This window comes from Bos mutus, chromosome 3 (assembly GCF_027580195.1).
Source record: "Bos mutus isolate GX-2022 chromosome 3, NWIPB_WYAK_1.1, whole genome shotgun sequence".
NCBI classification, from domain to species: domain Eukaryota; kingdom Metazoa; phylum Chordata; class Mammalia; order Artiodactyla; family Bovidae; genus Bos; species Bos mutus.
The window spans coordinates 71,670,365-71,691,177 of NC_091619.1; the positions used below are offsets into that span (position 1 = coordinate 71,670,365).

The following is a 20,813-nucleotide window of genomic DNA, read 5'->3' on the forward strand; positions in this document are numbered from 1 at the left end:
CCTTGGACTGCGAGGAGATCCAACCAGTCCATCCTAAGGGAGACCAGTCCAGGGTGTTCATTGAAAGGACTGATGTTGAAGCTGAAACTCCAATACTTTGGCCATCTGATGCGAAGAGCTGACTCATTGAAAAAGACCCTGATGCTGGGAAAGATTGAGGGCAGGAGGAGAAGGGGATGACAGATGATGAGATGGTTGGATGGCATCACTGACTCAATGGACATGGGTTTGGGTGGACTCTGGGAGTTTGTGATGGACAGGGAGGCCTGGCGTGCTGCGGTTCATGGGGTCACAAAGAGTTGAACACAACTGAGAGACTGAACTGAACTGAGAATCAATATGAATTCATTTTGCAGTATATGTTCATTGCTGAATCACTATGCAAATGCATTCTTCTTTTTTTCTTTTCATACTTTGGTGGATCATCCATTGGACGAGAATTACCTAGCATGTTTTTTTTTTTTTTTTTTTGTGAGTCTGTTCTTAATTTCCTTCCATAGCAATTGTATACATCCCATTTTTCCATTTTAGAACTTGGATCACCTTAGGCAGAAAATGTAAGACAAGCTGAAGACTCAAGAAAAGAGCATTTTGATGTTGTAGGTAGAGGAATATTTTATAGTTAAAGTCATAATAAAAATATACATACAATGAGTGCTTTAAAATATTTATGAAATACAATGGGAGACAGAACTTTCATTAGGTATTGTTGCCAGTGTAGCAGAAACCCAAATGATGGTAGTGTAAAAACAGTGGGTATAATGTTCTCAGGATAAAATCTATGAGAAAAAAAATCAGACTTAATTAAGATCTTAAGACTACTTTTTCATTTTCAGGATATGTACCTAATAATATAATTATTGCCAGCCTCATAAAAGTGGTACAGCTGAACTACCATGAGCTAAGAAAAGTGGAAGCAAAGAGATACGATAATTGTTTATTTTCAATCAACTTATTTTTCCAAAAAATTAATTGAATATCTACCATGTGCAAAGCACAATGCACTGTGGGGGAATATAAAGTACAGTATTAATAAGTTGTACAGAAGTTACTCTTCTCTTCTTTACAGAAGTGTTATCTTGGTCTGGGGACTGACAAAATGAGCAGATGACTTTAAGTGATTATGCCAGGGCTGTTGTTGTTCAGTTGCAAAGTCGTATTTGACTTTTCACAACCCCATGGACTGCAGCACACTAGGCTTCCCTGTCTTTCACTGTCTCCTGGAGTTTGCTCAATCTCATGGCTATTGCGGAGAAGGCAATGGCAACCCACTCCAGCTCTCTTGCCTGGAGAATCCCATGGACGGAGGAGCCTGGTAGGCTACGGTCCATGAGGTCACACAGAGTCAGACACAACTGATGCGACTTAGCAGCAGCAGCAGCACAGCCATTGAGTCAGTGCTGCCATCCAAACATCTCATCCTCTGTTGCTACCTCTTCCCTCCTGCCATTAATCATTCCCGGCATCAGGGTATTTTCCAATGAATCAGCTCTTTGCATCAGGTGACCAAAGTATCAGAGCTTCAGCTTCAGCATCAGTCCTTCCAATGAATATTAAGGACTGATTTCCTTTGGGATTTACTGGTTTGATCTACTTGCTGTTCAAAGGACTTTCAAGAGTCTTCTCCAGCACCACAGTTCAAAGGCATCTGTTCTTCAGTTCTTAGCCTTTTTTATGGCCCAACTCTCACATCAATACATGACTACTGGAAAAACCATAGCTTTAACTATACGGACCTTTGTTGGCAAAGTGATGTCTCTGATTTTTAATACACTGTCTAGGTTTATCATAGCTTTTCTTCCAAAGAGCAAGTGTCTTTTAATTTCATGGCTGCAGTCACCATCTTCAGTGATTTTGGAGCCTAAGAAAATAAAATCTGCCACTGTTTCCATTTTTTCCCCATTTCCCATGAAGTTATGGGAACAGATGCCATGATCTTAGTTTTTTGAATGTTGACTTTTTTCTTTATTTTTTTTTTATTTGAAGGATAATTGCTTTACAGAATTTTGCGGTTTTCTGTCATACATCATTAAGAACCTAGAGCCTATTATACAGAGTAAAATCAGAAGTAGTAATATACATATCTTATACTGATGCATATATATGGAATCTAAAAAGATGGTATGGGTGAATTTAATTTCAGGGCAGCAGTGGATAAACAGACATAGAGAACAAACTGATGGTCACAGAAGGAGGCTGGGGGGATATATGAAAAGAGTAAAATGAATGTTGACTTTTAAGCCAGCTATTTCATTCATCTCTTTCACCTTCAGTAAGGGGCTTTTTAGTTCTTCTTGGCCTTCTGCCATTAGGGTGGGATCATCTTCATATCACCAGCTAAAGTAAAAGGTAATGAGAAGATATAGGGCAAGACACAAAAGGTGAGTGAAACAAATATACTGTGCAAATTTATGTCATGTGGAGATAAAAAGAACAATTATTTATTAAGTCCTTATTAGACGAGGTCGCTGTTAGTCACTGTGGAAGGAAAAAAAAAAGAAGTAAAGAAATATGAATAAAACATGATCCTTGTTCTTTAGGAACCCAGTCTAGGTGATGAGGCAAATCTGTGAGCAAGGTCAGGAAAGAGGATTTAGAGGTCTCAAGAGAGGAAGCAAGTAATGGTTAAAAGGTCAAGTACATTATCAAAGAGGTAACCTGGAACTGGGTTCTTAAAGAGAAGGAAAGGTGTGTCATACAGAGGCTGGAAAACTGAAAGGAAGTGGAAGAAGGTGATGCCAAGTAGAAGGATTGCAGCCCAAGGGGTTCAAGGGTACAGTTAGTTCAGAGTATTGTGATCTACTTAGCAGACTATGAGGAATTATATATGACAATTGTGACCCAGCATGCAGAATAGTACATTGAGCACAGTAAGTGCTCAATCAGTTCAGTTGCTCAGTCATGTCCAACTCTTTGTGACCCCATGGACTGCAGCATGCCAGGCTTCCCTGTCCATCACCAACTTCTGGAGCTTACTCAAACTCATGTCCATTGAGTCAGTGAGAGTGCTCAATAAGTATTTATAGGTACTCAAGCATTGTCTGTGAAAGTGAAGTGAAGGTGAAGTTGCTCAGTCGTGTCCAACCCTTTGCGACCCCATGGACTGTAGCCTGCTAGGCTCCTCTGTTCATGAGATTTTCCAGGCAACAATACTGGAATGGGCTGCCATTTCCTTCTCCAGGGGATCTTCCCAACCCAGGGATCAAACCCAGGTCTCCTGCATTGTAGGCAGATGCTTTTACCATCTGAGCCACCAGGGAAGTCTATTCAGTGAATTCTCTAATCTGTACCCTTAGAGGTGCTATAGAAGGAGCGTATTGTTGGTGTGATTGTTATTGTTTCAAATGTACAGGACTTTGAGGCACACATGACCTCATTCCAACAACTAGGTATTTCTTCTTGGGCCAAGGTAGGGGCTTACATCAGTATGTCTTGTATAAATACTAATGCATCTTAAAAGCTACCATTTAATGAACAATTAAATTTACACTAGTTAAGTACTTTACCTAGTTGGCAACACTGTAAGGAAGATACTTTTATCCCCTCTGTTCAGCTGGAGAAAACTGAGGCACAGAGGTGCTAAGCTAGTTCACGTGCTTGATGGTTACAAATATGTTCTCCATTTCTTTACTAAGAAATTCAAGTAAAAGTCACAAGAGAGATTCTTTAACAGTTCTCTTGGAGTGTGTGTGTGCATGTGTATGTGTCTGTGTGTATTTAACTATGTATGTTTATGGTATGATGTCTTCAAAGACATCAAGGAATATATGATTCTTCATTTCTCTAAACTAGAACCAACCTTGCTTTTTGATGGTAGCCAATGTTTCCAAATCCTGCATTATTGCTTGATGATATCACCTTCCCTACAGTGTTCTTGAGCTTTACAGTAAAACCTTATTCAGCTGCAGAAATTAAAATCATCTATAGTTCTCTGTAATAAATATGTGACAGTGCCAATCACTTAATCAAATCCGGGGAGTGATAAAATGTAAATTAAGTATTACCACTGTTTTTAAGAAACTTAGTCTCTGTTTAAGGAGATGAACACAAGGGTGAAAAAGTATAATAAAAGCAAATGGCTATGAGAGAAAAGAGGAACTGGCAGATGAATTCCAGCTAGAGTTAGGTAGTAATTCAGCAATTCGATAATACCACAAGGGAATGGAAGCATAGAGATTCAGCATACTTGAATTCTAGACTTATTTTTGCCTCTAACTTAAGCACACCATTCAATCTCTGCCAGCCTCATCTCTTCATCTATGGAAGTGAAGGTTTGCAAAATACCAGTATTCCCTAGAGTTTCAACAGATTCTAACTTTGTAAGCCAAATGCATTTGAGATGCCCAATGGAAGATGGGTACTATTTCAACATGTAGAGGTGCAAAAGCCCATCCCAGATGAAGGCAGAGTGTGAACAAATCTGCAAATGAAGCAAAGGCCTGAGCAATATCCTGAGAATAAAGAACATTCCTGCCTAGTGTGCCTGCCATGTCAGAGAGCAGCCAGCAATAGGACTAGAAAGGTAGCTTTGGGAAAGTTTACAGAGGCTTTTGAGTTCCATACAGAGGCATTTGGATTTTATTAAGGTTTTTTAAGTAGCCAAAATATAATGGCAATGATTAGAGAATCATTGAGAATAACTGAAATTCAATCTGGAGCATAACAAGTGGAACAATTTAAGTAAATCAGAACTACACGGCCAGATAATCATTGGTCTTTATTGCATTTGAAAAGCTAAGAAAAAGTGGAAGGTACATAGAAGAGTCCAAAAAAATGGAAAAAGTAATCTAACCTTATGAAATTCTTTATCCTGACTGTTGAAAGAACCATGTTATAGAATAATAGAAAAGAAGCCATTTAGGATAAGCTTCCTAACACGAAAAGTGAAAAAAATTTAATAAACAAGATACTTTGATCATGAAATCTTTAAGTTTAAACACATAAAAGTTTAAATAATTTCACACCCACATAGCCACACATATTTGGTCTTACAAACTCCTTCAGTTTGTGAAAATGTTTACCAGTTTGCAATTTCACCCATTTTTTTACCACACTAGCAGTGTCACACTGATGATACAGCTGATGGTAATGACTATTAGTGACCTTAAGAACACAGCTGGGTTTCTATTTTTATTTCTGTAGAACCTTTTTTCTGCAGCTAGATGATGCTTTAAAGGGCCAAACTAAACTCTAGAGTCAAGGCAGCTTGTATTTTATGTTTACATATGTATTTTACACAACAAAACCAGATTTGAAAACACATATACACACTTCCACACACAGAGAGAATATGTAATGACAATAAAGAAACCCATTTGCAAACCAATGTGGAATGAATAACTGGACTTTGCCCAAGTACAAAGAACCATTTCAGGTTATACAGAATTACCTCTATTGGCAACAGACTTTTTAAAATGGAGCTACTTTAGATTCAGGTACATCACTGATGATTTGCTAAAAATAAACAAAAATATCTAACACAGAAGATAATGATGAACAATACAGGCTGAAATATTTTTTCAATGACTATGAAGGACAGAAAAACGGGGACAGAATTTATTTCTATTTGGGTGGTTACTTACTCTCTTTCACTCAAATGGAGAGTTTCATGTGTCTATTTGCAGAAAAATAAATTTATCTACAAATAGGCAGATTTCTGAATATAGGTAATACAGAGACAAACATATATTTAAAATTACTAATGTAGGTTGATGCTGAGTAAACAGGATTGTATACTGTGAACGTTGGTAAAATCGCTATTTAGCAAGCAAAAACGGATTCAAGAACGGTGGTTTGCCAGAGAAAGAGCTTAGCAGTTGCTAAGAACAAGCTGGCAGGGAAATTCCACGAGTCAGAAAAAAGAAAGGAATCGGGTGATTTCTCTAGCCATTCTGCTCATTGTTTACAACACAAAATGGAAATACTTTTTGTGAAAATAATTTTATATTTTTATGCTTGTGAAAGCTTGGTTAGTAAAAAATGTTAGAATTTCCTGAAGGTAGGCATTTGGTTTTTAACCAAGTGAAAAACTAAAAAATTTTAAATGTTAGGTGGTGGTTTAGTTGCTAAGTCATATCCAACTCTTGGGACCCCTTGGACTGTAGCTCACCAGGCTCCTCTGTCCATGGGATTCTCTAGGCAAGAATACTGGAATGGCTTGCCATTTTCTTCTGCAGGAGATCTACTAGCTCAGGAATCAAACCCAGGTCTCCAGCATTGCTGGCAGATTCTTCGCCAACTGAACTACAAGGGAAGTTCAGTTCCTACTAGAGAAGCTCGATGAGGATATGTATGTAAATACAGATTTTCTATAACCTTCAGTTCAGTTCAGTTTAGTCACTCAGTCGTGTCCAACTCTTTGTGACCCCATGAATTACAGCACGCCAGGCCTCCCTGTCCATCACCAACTCCCGGAGTTCAATCAGACTCATGTCCATCAAGTCAGTGATGCCATCCAGCCATCTCATCCTCTGTCGTCCCCTTCTCCTCCTGCCCCCAATCCCTCCCAGCATCACAGTCTTTTCCAATGAGTCAACTCTTCGCATGAGGTGGCCAAAGTACTGGAGTTTCAGCTTTAACATCATTCCTTCCAAAGAAATCCCAGGGCTGATCTTCAGAATGGACTGGTTAGATCTCCTTGCCGTCCAAGGGACTCTCAAGAGTCTTCTCCAACACCACAGTTCAAAAGCATCAATTCTTCGGCACTCAGCTTTCTTCACAGTCCAACTCTCACATCCATACATGACCACTGGAAAAACCATAGTCTTGACTAGACGGACCTTTGTTGGCAAAGTAATGTCTCTGTTTTTCAATATGCTATCTAGGTTGGACATAACTTTTCTTCCAAGGAGTAAGCGTCTTTTAATTTCATGGCTGCACCATCTATAACCTTAGGTCTCTTATTTGAAAAAAAGTGCATCAGTGTGCCCTTGTTAGCCTGATTCCTTCTAAAGAAAATAAAAAAGGCTGACTAACAGGAATTCAAAGTCAGTTATCCAAGTCTTTCTCTCCTCTGAGTGGAGCTATAGCTATGGTGACGTGAAAGTGAAAGTGTTAGTCATGTCTGCCTCTTTACAACCCCATACATATAGCCCACCAGGCTCCTCTGTCCATGGAATTCTCCAGGCAAGAATACTGGAGTGGGTAGCCATTCCCCTTTGCCAGGGGATCTTCCAGACCCAGGGATGGAACTGGGTCTCCTGCATTGCAGATGGATTCTTCACTGTCTGAGCCATCTGGGAAGCCCTAGCTGCGGTAAAGTGAAGTCGCTCAGTCATGTCCGACTCTTTGCGACCCCATGGACCATAACCTACCAGGCTCCTCTGTTCATGGGATTTTCCAGGCAAGAGTACTGGAGTGGGTTGCTGTGGTAAGAACTCACAAATTAAGCCTTACTCTGCAGGACTGAGAGCTGCTTGAAAAATGGATTATGCTATGTTTATTTCTCTGTATTTCAGGAAACAGTGTATGGCACAAAAAAGGTATGTTGAGTAAAAACATCTGAAAATCTCTACATTGGTAGCCCTACTGCATGACAGCTATGCTTCTCAAGCATTACTCAAGTCCAAGCCTAAGGGAGGAAGAAGATTTTGGAGGGTCCCAGTATGGGAACATGCTGTAATGACACAAAGTCCTCCCCCACACAGAGATAGCTGTTCCATAGGTGTGAGATAAGTCATGGTTCCTGATAAGACGCGTTTTGTGCTGTGTCTTTAAAGCAATACATCCTCTCTTAGGGTGTGGGCCTAAGAGAGAAATAGCTCAGAAAGGAATAATTAGATGATGTTGCTGATGCTGAGACTTGTCTGATTCATCCAGACACTGTAATCAAAAGTTGTACATCCGGTTGTAAAGCATATCTCAGTGCTCCTCTCATCCCCAAATTGCTGCCCAGTATTTAGGCAGAATTAAATGGTGTAAAAAAACTGGGTGTGATCTGAGCTTCTGATGTGTTATCCCTGACACCTGCTGATGGTGTTAAGGGGTGGATACTGCTAAAGAAAAGATTAAACTAATATTTCAAGCAAACTACTCCCACAGTATGAGTTGTACTATATTTAGACTGAATCAGTGTTGCATAATTTCTCAGTAAACTAATATGCACTCTTTTGAATCACTCTCTTTTATTTAAAAATCTAATTTAGGTGTAAATCAATCACTTTCCATTAAGGTTTAAGGTTTCAGTAAAATGCAAGTTCAGGCCAGATTTTTCTTATGGAAGCAAAGTTAACGTAGCTAAATAACTCTACCTAAGATTGCAACAAGAATCTTAAAAATATGACTCAAAGTTAGTTTAGTTAAAGCTTCAGTAATTTAAGGAAATTGCCTAGGCAAGTAATTGGTATTATACCAAACTAAATATTTCACAGTTACATTTGCTTTTGCCTAAAAATAAAAACTAGAGCAATACAAGGGAAAACTGCCAAGACTGAAAATAATATGCAGCAGCTGTAAGTAATTGGGAGTGATAATCATAATTAGACAAGATGTAAGATATGTATTAAAGCCCAGATTGGATCATCCTGTTGGCAACTGGGAGAAATCCCAAAGGCCTGGACCCTCCATATAGCCCGCACACTCTGCTTCATGCCTCAAAGCCTTTCTGTCACCAAGCTTGGCATTAGATGAGCCATGACTCCACGCCCAAGGACATGTGTCACACTGTTACTCTTGAGAAAAGATAGAGGAAAAGAAGAAATGGAAGAGGGTCATACTCTCTGCCTTCAAGGAGCCTGCAAAGAGAAGAAACAGCCAATTATCTTGCAGTAATTGGCATCCAAGTCCTCTGAAAGAAGTCAAGATAATAAAGAAAATAAATATTTTTATAAGATAAAATGGAGGACAGCTTTGTAAGACCATAGAAACATTGGTTTAACCAAGTATAGGTGAGGAATGAAGTAAAACAGCCTTATTCCATGGAAAACAACTCAAGCTAAAGAGAAAGCTCTATGGGGACAGGAGCCACTTCTGTTTTGTTCATGGATTCAGAGAATGCCTCACACATAGCACATGTTCAACTTGCTAAATGAATGAGCAAATTGATAGTGCTTAGATAATACTTGAGGAGTGTTTATCCTGTGTTAGATGTTGCACTGGGTGTTTTAAGTGTATCAACACATTTAATCTTCACAATCACTTTTGAGATACTATCAGTACCAGTCCTTATTTGCTAATGAGGATGCTAAACTAAGCACAGCTAAGAAACATGCCCAAGTGACTCTAGTTAGAAAAAGGTGGAGCTAGACTTTGAACCAAAGTCCTCTGGATCTATAGTCCATGTATTATGCACATTATATTTTAAAACTAGAATGTCTTTAGCTTTACTAAGAAAGTGGGAAGCCTTTTCTATTTTTTGTTTTAAATTTTGATTATTCAATGACACCAAAGTAGCACCCTTGATATATGCCATTTCATTCCTTCTTTCTCTTCTTTTGCCTAAATAAAATGGCAAACTTGAAAGCATCTAACACATTGTTCAAGGGCTGTGTATTCCCATTCTCTCTCTTTATTTTAAAACTTCACCCTTTTTTCTTCTTCCTTTTCCTTCCCTTGTCTTTCTCTTCTCTTTCTTGATTTAAATATCTCTTTTCCTTATTCTTCTCCTTGAAATCAAAGACAATTAAACAGATATAGGAGAAAAACAGAAGAGTTTCTTCCTTTTACACTTTGCCTTAAAAGTAAGACATCATAGCAATAAATATTGAAATAGGGTTTTTTATCAAAGTTGCATTAAATTAAACAAATCATATTTTTAAGAATATTTCCCCATGTTTCCCCAATATACACCTTTTAAACACATTTGGTATAAGATAAAAATGCACACATGACAAGGAGGAATGTTCCATAATTTCATCATGCTTATAGTACAATAGAAGAGAAAGATACACATATCTTTATTATAAAAGTAAATTATATATATGTAGAAAGATATGTGTATATTTCTCTTCTACTGGTCTATAAGCATAATGAAGTTATAGAACATTCCCCCTTGTCATAAAGGGCTTCCCAGGTGCTGCTAGAGGTAAAGAACATATCTGCCAATGCAGCAGACAGAGGGGAAGCAAGTTCAATCCCTGGGTTGGGAAGATCTCCTGTAGAAGGGAATGGCAACTCACTCCAGTATTCTTGGTTGGAGAATCCTGTGGATGGAGGAGCCTGGTGGGCTATAGTCCATAGGGTTGCAAAGAGTCAGACACAACTGAAGTGACTCAGCACACACATAAGTAAAAATGGAAGTATTTATGAAATCAGATAGGAGATTAAAAATTGTTATTAGATTAGGTGGGCTTTATGAGGGAGGTTTTAGTTTAAATTTTTACAGAAGAATAGGACTTTGGTAAGTGGCTAAGGAGAATAGGAAGTAAGGCCTTTTAGGCTTAAGGATATAGTATGTGCAAATGACAGGGAAGACTGTTTAGAAAAATGTCTTATGTGCCTGAAGCTAAGAGTGTATATGAGTCTGGATAAGTTGACTAGAACCAAATATCAGACACCCCTGAATACTGAGCCACACAACTTTGGCTTTCCTCAACAGGCAATGGAAACCCCTGAAGGTCTGGGACTAACGTGGGCTCCTACTCTTGCTTATGCTGGTACAATCTACTGTCCACAGAACAGTCAAGGGTATATTTTAAAATGTCAGCTAGTCCCTCTGCATGTAACTGTGTTGTGGATTCTCATACCACTCAGAAGGAAAACAAACTCTCACTATAGTCCAACTACACCTGTGATCACATGCCATTTCCCTCCTAATGTTACTTAGGATGGGTAGCAGTATAATACTCAAAGGCAACTAAAAACGTGGCAGGGAACATACAACAGACCTGACCATCACAGAGGCAAAGATGGATGTCTCCAAATTCAAGACCATATCTGGGGGCCCAGGTTCAACTATACTCTCTGTCTTTTGCTGCAAGAGGATGATGCTACAAAGTTTGTTTGATACATGATTTTCCCCTATCATCTCCCTCATGATCTGTCTCCCTTGTTGTTGTTCAGTTGCTCAATTCAGCCCCATGGACTGCAGCTCGCCAGGCTTCCCTGTTCTTTACTGTCTCCTGGGGTTTGCTGAAACTCACATCCATTGAGTAGGTGATGCCATCCAACCATCTTGTCCTCTGTCGTCCCCTTCTCCTCCTGCCTTCAATCTTTCCCAGCTCCAGGGTCTTTTCCAATGAGTGGGCTCTTTGCATTGGTGGCCAAAGTATTGAAGCTTCAGCTTCAGCATCAGTCCTTCCAGTGAATATTCAGGACTGATTTCCTTAAGGATTGACTAGTTTGATCTCCTTGCAGTCCAAGGGACTCTCAAGAGTCTTCTCCAATACCACAGTTCGAAAGCATCATTTCTTTGGCACTCAGCCTTCTTTATGGTCCAACTTTCACATCCATACATGACAACTGGAAAACCAGTAGCTTTGACTTTACGGACCTTTGCTGGCAAAGTGATGTCTCTGCTTTTTAAAACGCTGTCTAACTTTGTCATACCTTTCCTTCCAAGGAGCAAGTGTCTTTTAATTTCGTGGCTGCAGTCAACTGTCTGCAGTGATTTTGAAGCCAAAGAAAATAAAGTCTATCACTGTTTCCATTGTTTTCCCATCTATTTGCTATGTCGTGATGGGACTAGATGCCATGGTCTTTGTTTTTTTAATATTGAATTGTAAGCCAGCTTTTTCCTGCCTAGAGAACCCCATGGACAGAGGAGCCTGGTAGGCTACAGTCCATGGGGTCACAAAGAGTCAGATGGAATTGACTGAGCACACACATACAAGGAATATGACAAAAAGGGTATATTTGGAGATAGATGAAATTGAGTAATAAAAGAATCATATATACATGTACATGAGTAATCAGTCATGTCCAACTCTACATGACCTCATGGATTGGAGCCCCCCTAGGCTGTTCTGTCCATGGGATTCTCCGGGCTAGAATATTGGAATAGGTTGTCATTTACTACTCCAGGGCATCTTCCTGATTCAGGGATCAAATCTGCATCTCCTGTGTTTCCTGCATTAGCAGGCAGATATTTTATCACTGTGCCAACTTACCCACATTATTATATGTTGTGTTTCCAGTACTTAGTATAGTCCTTAGTACCTAGTTCAATAAATATTTGCTGAATGAATGAAAGTATATGGTACATTCTCTAACTTATAGACAAGTGGCTTGCTTGCTTCACAAAAAAAAAAAAGATTTTATTTTGTAGGAGAGACATATATTCCTTTTGAAAGTGAAAGTGAAAAATCACTCAGTTATGTCCAACTCTTTGTGACCCATGGAATTCTCCAGGCCAGAATACTGGACAGGTTAGCCTTTCCTTTCTCCAGGGGATCTTCCCAACCCAGGGATTGAACCCAGGTCTCCCATATGGCGGGTGGATTCTTTACAAGCTGAGCCACAAGGGAAGCCCAAGAATACTGGAGTGGGTAGCCTACCCCTTCTCTAGTGGATTTTCCCAACCCAGGAATTGAACCAGGTTCTCCTCCATTGCAAGCAGATTCTTTACCAACTGAGCTATCAGGGAAGACTCTAACCAATCTATTTATTTATTTAATTGAATAGTTCATTCAATAGATATTTCTTGAGTACCCACTGTGTACCAGAACTTACCAGACTTTGTATCTGGAAATAGTAAGATAAACAAAACATTCCCTAGGAGAGTTTATAGTCTGGTGAAAGAAATAGATATGCACACAAATAGTTGTAAAGCAATATGATAGTTTTATTAAAAGGAATATGTATTGTGACCTCATGAAACAATAGGGCAATCTGTTCAGCTTGTTGAAAAAGCAAAGGGGATTCAGGAAAGATTGACCCAAAATGCATTTTAAAGGATGAATAAAGAGTTTTGAGAGTCCTTTTTACTCTACTCAATTAATGTACTATTTAATTTTTCATGATAATAAAAATATTATCTTTTCTTTGTGTGCTTGGCTTTTAAGATCTGTTTCTTATTTATGATATCATTTTATTTGCTTTGCTAATTATTAGTCCTTTATTATTATACTGGTTTTATTGCACTCAATATTCCTAAAAAACAGTAGCAACAACTATGAAATAGATGTCACTGAGAAGGTAACAGGCCAATTAAATATTTATTTATGTTTAAAAAAATAAAACATCATTCTAAGTCCTGAATAAGAGAAAATAACTTAAGTAGTTTCATGGTTTTAAATTAGACTTCTTACATATCAAAACTTGAAAGCTATCTGTTCAACCATAGACTTATTTGCTTCATCATCTTCTCATTGTTTAAAACTCATTTGTGATGCAAAGTGAAAGTGAAAGTGAAGTCGCTCAGTCCTGTCGGACTCTTTGTGACCCCACTGACTGACTATAGCCTAAGAGGCTCCTGGGTCCTTGGATTTTCCAGGCAACAATACTGGAGTGGGCTGTCATTTAAAGAGAAACAGCAAATAGTTGATTTTGCTACCTGTTTACTAAAGTGTAGTAGTTTTAGCCCTTGAATCTCACTCACATGGAATCAACAATTGCATTTTTAAGAAAACTCCCCACTGGCAGGGGTCAAGGCATCTTCTATCTCCTTTAATTTCTTAGAGTTATAAACAACACAATTTATTCCTCTTGTAACATGAAAATATAGGCATTGGTGAAAGTTCCATTAAAAACTAGCTGCTGGCAATTCAAACTCAGTGTGACTAAAAGAGCTTCCAGATTTGAATTATGAATTTGGGGGTGAAACAATGTTCTTTCATTACATTATTCATTTCCTACTAGAAAACAGTACTTGAAATCCTGATTTCATTAAGAAGAGGTAGTTAAAAATACGTTGGTGGAGTTGTTTTATTATTACTATTATTATTCTTATGGTAAATGAGAACCAGTCTCAAGCAGAGCTGAACATGCCTGCAACATTGTTTCTGGAACACAACATAATTCACATTCAAAGAGGCAACAGTCCTCTTGTGAAACAAAGTGGAATCCGTTAAGTAGACTCCCACGGTATCCCAAGCTTGGTGAATCACTAGGTACAATCTCTCAGTGAAAATTCAACATGACTGTTAGCCAAGTACCCACAGGAGTTTCTCTCTATGTATAAGATTGTGATCTTTCCAATCTATAAATATAGTCATACAATTCAACAGCTCCAAATTCTTCAAACTCTCCTTCAGCATAAAAAGCTAAACATTTTTTTCAATACAGTTGAGTTCATTCTATCTGCCTAGAGTTCCGTTTCAATTTTCTCCACTCCAGGCCTCAAACTTCACAGTCCAGCAACACTAATCTACTGTTAGAGCCTAGAATACATGCCATGATCTTGCCTTTCCTCATGCCTTTGAATATATTGTTTTCTGTACTCAGATGATGGTCCCCTTTGGTAAAACTATCTGTTAAATCATCTTCCCCTTGCCCAGGCAATTTTAAATACACAATTTTCTGTGTCACTGCAGTTTGCCCAGGCAGTTCTAATATTCCCAAGACTGTATTATAATTGTTTGATATCTTTCCTCACACAAACACATACAAAGGTCTTGGAAGAGAAAATCTCTTTGTTTTTTCAGCATTTAGCATAGCATCTGGACAATAAAAAAGACCCACAAATATGTCTGTGTGTATTTATATATATATATATATGTGTGTATTTATATATATATGTGTATTTATATATATATATATGTGTATTTATATATATGTGTGTGTGTATTTATATATATATATGTGTGTGTATATATATATATATACACACACATACATTCATACATACTGGGAAGCCCTATCCCTAGTATCTCAGCCAGTAAAGAATCTGCCTGCAGTACAGGAGACCCAGGTTCAATCTCTGGGTTTGGAAAATCTCCTGGAGAAGGAAATGGCAATCCACTCCAGTATTCTTGCCTGGAAAATCCTAGGAACAGAGAATCCTGGAAGGTACAGTCCATGGGCTCTTAAGAGTTGGAAAGACTTAGTGACTAAACCAAACCATATAAATACATATATATATATATATATATATAATATCACTTAGATGTGGAATCTAATAAAGCAAGCAGAACATGTAAAAACAGAGTAGACTAGTGTTACCAGAGGCTGGGAGCTTGGGAAATTGCAGAGATTGTTGAATAAGGGTATAAACTTACAATCAGTAGACAAATAAGTTTTGTAGATCTAATGTACAACATAGTAACTGTAGACAATAATACTGTGATATAACCTTCAAAGTTGCTAAGGACTAGATCTTAACTGCTCCCACCACAAAAATGATCATTTTTTAATAACAGTATTCTTTATTTTTATGATAGTACTTTAAAAAGCTTTTGTTTACTTATTTTTGGCTTCGCTGGGTCTTAGTTGCTGCGCATAGGCTTCCTCTAGTTGTGGTGAACAGGGGCTACTCTCTTGTTGCAGTGAGTGGGCTTCTCATTGCAGTGGCTTCTCTTGCTATGGAACACAGGCTCTGGGGCGCGTGGGCTTCAGTAGCTGTGGCACATGGGCTTAGCTGCCCTGTGGCATATGGAGTCTTCCTGCACCAGGGATCAAATCCATGTTTCCTGCACTGAAAGGTGGATTCTTAACCACCTGATGACCAGAGAAGTCCCCAAAATGATTATGTGACATGATAGAAGTGTCAACTACCACTACGGTGGTGATCATGTTGCAATATACAAGTGTATCAAATCTACACTGTTGTACACCTTAGACTTACACACTGTTATAGTTCAACTATATCTCAATAAAAAATTTTTTAAATATATACATAAATGAATATTGTCCACTATTAGAAATAGTTACAATGCATATAAGATAAAAAATGTTAGCTGATATTTGCTGAGTACTTATGTCCAGTCTAATGCAATGTGCTACATGTGCTTCATCTCAAATTCTCACTGCAGTCCTGCCAGGTGGATTTTATTGTTTCTATTTTGTTCTTGAGAAAACTGAAGATCAGAGAGGTTAGTAGAATAGGCCACACATTGTCATACAGCAGAACCAGATGTGAATCTAAAATCTGTCTGACTCCAGTGCTAGTTTTTTCCCCAGAACACCCGACTGCTTTTGATTATTGTTAAGATCTTGAAAGACACAAATTAGATTTTGATTTATTCTTCTCCATTTCTTTCCAGCTCCAAGTACAGCCCAGTACGGAATTACCGGGAGCGCTGACGTTCTTTTCTCCTGCTGGTACCTTGTGTTGACACTGTCCTCTTTCACCAGCTTATTCTACCTGAAGAATGCCATTCTACAATAAATATAAAGACCCATAAAAGGCTTTTAAGGATTCTCTGAAAGTGCTGATGGCTGGATCCAATCTGGTACAGTTTGTTAAAAGCAGCGTGGGATATAATCAGCAGTGCTTACATGGGGATGATCGCCTTCTGTAGAATTGCTCATTATGTAAATACTTTAATTCTACTCTTTTTTTGATTAGCTACATTACCTTGTGAAGCAGTACACATTGTCCTTTTTTTAAGACGTGAAAGCTCTGAAATTACTTTTAGAGGATATTAATTGTGATTTCATGTTTGTAATCTACAACTTTTCAAAAGCATTCAGTCATGGTCTGCTAGGTTGCAGGCTGTAGTTTACAAAAAAAACGAATATTGCAGTGAATATGTGATTCTTTAAGGCTGCAATACAAGCATTCATTTCCCTGTTTCAATAAGAGTCAACCCACATTTACAAAGATGCATTTTTTTTTCTTTTTTGATAAAAAAGCAAATAATATTGCCTTCAGATAATTTCTTCAAAATATAACATATCTAGATTTTTCTGCTCGCATGATATTCAGGTTTCAGGAATGATCCTTGTAATATAACTGGCTGTGCAGCTCTGCTTCTCTTTCCTGTAAGTTCAGCATGGGTGTGCCTTCATAAAATAATTTTCTCTTCATCTCCAACTAATAAAATGTTTTTGCCAAATTCTATAACTTGAAAGCAAAAATAAACCACAATGATAAAGTTAATACTAACTATATCCTGTCTCTAAAGAACAAAGGAGCTATCAAATTGTAAAAATCTCTTCCCTCATTACCAATAGGGTTTTGAGAATTTTGCCCCATGATAGCTCAGCTTTGTGATGAAAACAATTTAACTAATATAGTACAGGTAAATCCACTGTATGATTTCTTTAGTTGTAGCTAAATGTTAGATCCACTTTGGGAAATAATTCCCTTTAAAATGATAGCACAGTCCATCCAAAATTGTCTGGCAATACAGCATCTTTTCCTTTCACTATTACAAGCCAAAATTTTTAAGGTAGTTTGTCAGAAAGGACACAAAGTCCAATTACCTAACATTAAATGAGATGGTAAACGTTCAAAATTAATTTGGTTCTGTGGCAAATAAGTTGGTATGCTAGATATAGTGTTCCTGTGGACAGGAGCATTTTGCATATTTTCCAGCTGAAAACATTACTCAGTTGATAGTTTGGCATACATGTTGTACAAAAATGCTCCAAAATATAACAAATATTCCATCCTAGTATGCAGCAGATCAATCCCTGAAATAACTAATTCTGTGGTTAAATCTTTCTCTGTAGCCATGTCAGCTTAAACAAGCAAAGCTAAAATGAAAAAAAAAATCATGCTTTATTTCTTACATGGTATATGTAAGATGTGTTCAAATGAAGACAAGCCATAAGTGATGAAGAATATCTTAAAATAAATTAATTGCTAAATTATCATGGATTTTAAATTATTTCTATCACAAAGAATGAAAACTACACTTTTGAAGGAAAATGCTGTTATTCTACAAGTATTATATTACAAGAATAGTTCAATGGTTTACTCTTTACTAAAGACAGACTATAGCCTTGAAAGCCATTTGCAAGTTTGATAAAGTTACCAATTTTACTATCCCTAGAGAAATTTCTACAAATAGTTCCCTTTTGCAAGTTATAACAACACCTGCTAATATAGTTAGAAACAAGATATTTAAGATATCTAATGTAGATAAGTAAAATATAAGTAAAATTTTGTCCCAAAGTATACCATAAATCTATTTTAATTAGAAATGTGAATCCTAAATGAGGAGGCATATATATACAACATTTCCACAAAATGGCAATGATATGGCACAATGCTATTAAATTTACTGTAATAATTTATTATGTTATTTTGACTGATACACTAAGAAAGGTTTTTACAAAAACCACATATGACATTTTAACTTTGATTATTATTGATTTGCTTTTCAAAATCTTTTTGTGGAATTGGTGAGTAAACTACAAAATATTTTTTGTGTGTATTGCAGCTTTAAAGTGGCACACTCCATAATAATCTACTTACTAGAAATAGTGGTGCTACCACAGAAGTGTTAACCATCAGTACCATTGTTTGGGAGAAAGAAACAGATCAAGAATGCATATTATACAGTGATCGCTTTCCTAGAGTAAAAATACCTCCTCTTTGTAAGGTTTGTAGGGTAAATGTGAGGTAAACTGAGGTATAAACTATGGATGAACCAAATAATTAGTTCAAAGTGTTGTCATGATTCCGAATTTGTGGAGTCTGGTGTTTTTCCCATAGAATGTGACAGAAGTACAGTCATAGCTCAGTAGCTATATGTATTTGCCTTTATGTTAGAAGAGATTTTCTTGAGTGACATTTTTAAATAGAGGAGGTATTCACTATGTTTTTCTGTATCAAGCAGCATTTCTAGTTGTTAGGCCCCTGGACAGAGTGAAATCATGAGTATTTATGAGTTCAATATTGTTCAAATAAGGCTACAGTATTTGCTTTTTTGTGTGAATGTATTGCATATAATGTTCAAGTAGATGATTTTACATTTATGGACATTTGAAATGTCTGATTACTCCATTTTATCAGTCCTGATTGTACAAGATTGTTGCAATTTCAAAATAGCAGTTTTATGAAACTGATTTATCTTTTGATCTATAACAATTTTTCTAGCTATTCATTTCAGCATTATATTTCTACAGGTTCGATTTGTGGGACTCTTTTTGTTGCCCCTGAATTTTTTTCAAAGAAAGAAAAAAGAAAAAGCAGTTGAGAAAGTAGAGTAGAAAGAAAAAAGACTGACGGGGGAAAAGGTAAAGGGGAAAGAAAAAAAGCAAGGAAGGAAAAGAAGGAAAGAGGGAAGAAGAAAGGAGAGGCTGAGAGGGAGGGAAGAGCCAGAATATTAGGGTAGTCGACATAATTCACTTGCATTCTTTTAACTGCAACTGGTGTAATTATGTTTTATTTACAATGATCCCATTTGAAACATAAATCCTGTTACACCATTGAGTTACTATTATGCAGCAATTGTATAATGAAAAGTACTGCCCAAACTACAGTATTGTGTTATGGCGGGGACACTACAAGATTTGAGAGAGAGAGAACATCAAACTTAAAGCCACTGTTGGGGAGTTCAAACTTAGCTGAAAAATTAATGCTTCATCATAATATTTAAGCTATATCTAGAAAGTAGACTGGAGAACTGAGAAAATTACCAGATAATTCAGGACAATATATATAAATACCCCAGTGTGTGAACTCAGAAAACTCTGAGAAATTTATCAAAGCTGATTATCTATATTGATTAAATTTACTGAATAACTGTTAATTTATCCATTGTGCTTAGCTTTGTGACACAGCCGAAAGTTATCTATTTAATCTTTTCAATAAAAATTGTTTTTTGAAATTCAGAAATGATTTAAAAAGAGGTCAGGTTTTTAACTATTTATTGAAGTATGTGGATGTACAGTATTTCAATAGATATGAATATGAATAAATGGTATGCCTTAAGATCCTTTGAATATGTTTTTACTTTAAAGACTGGAACAAGCTCTTCCTGTCTTTTAGTAAAACATCCATATTTCATAATCTGATGTAAAATATGTTGTACTGTTTCCAATAGGTGAATATAAAGTCAGTTTATCAATTAAAATATGTACTTGACTCATTTGAAAATTCTACTAATTTGAGGGAAAAGGGAAGAAATAGTAAATATATTTCTGCTATTCCCTTCTTTCTGTTGCTTCCACTGTACCACACTCACATGTCTCAGATACTCCAAAGCAACACAAGATGAAAATGTTAGATACTACAATTTAAAAAGGATCCACTTTGTGGCCATTCCCTCTGTTACTGCTTCCCCAAAGGTCTAACAAGCTGAACTACATCTAGCCTGAAGAAGAAAAAATGCATCACGGTAAGCAACACAGACTGATGATGAAATTTCGTTGGTTTTACAGACTAACCGTCTGAAAATGGAAATGCCTATAGAAGTTAGGCAGAGAGTACAATTTCATGAGATTGCTGGGTATCAAACAAGGAGTATATTCCACTTCAAGGCATTCAGATACTATTTCAATAAAAACACCTTGCTTTCCAAACAAAATGTGATTTGACTGAAAGCCCATAGTTTGTAACAGCTGTAACATTTGTGTAAAACGAGGGCCACTCCAAATGAATGATTTAACCTCTCTTTTCCAAATCTGTTCATTTATACTCATCATGCAATTAAAAGGGAACAATGTGGTAGATAAAATAACAATCTGTGAAAAAGATTTACACTTGATGCATTAAGCTATTTTGAATCAGTATCGGTGTCATTGCCATTCTGGGAAAACCATATCTACCAAATCTCTTTCCCTTTTCAAAACCAAAAACAGGCACAAATAAACATCTTATTTTCCCTCTGGCTCATTATTTCTCCCTTTGTAATTTCTATTCTGCAAACAATCACATGGAAACATAAGTATCAAGTCTCAGACTCTGAAAGCTAGCATGTGAAGCAGAACTATTTTTCTCTCTGAATATCAGAGGTCAAAACACAGATACTTCAAAATGACATCCAGCTACTTGGAAGATAATTACTTACTTTTGCCTGGCAGGCAGAAATTTAAAAATTTTAAGA

At 37.1% G+C, this 20,813-nt stretch overlaps 1 protein-coding gene across 1 annotated transcript in view; it reads left to right on the forward strand.

Moving 5' to 3' along the window:
- The window catches only part of NEGR1 (neuronal growth regulator 1), a 1,046,409-nt gene extending 1,026,593 nt beyond the window's left edge, over positions 1-19,816 (forward strand). The window contains exon 7 of the mRNA XM_005899820.3: positions 16,077-19,816. Within this exon, the coding sequence (XP_005899882.1) occupies positions 16,077-16,201 (125 nt within the window). The 3' untranslated portion in view covers positions 16,202-19,816. The remainder of the gene's footprint in view (positions 1-16,076) is intronic.
- The last annotated feature ends 997 nt before the right edge of the window (positions 19,817-20,813 follow it).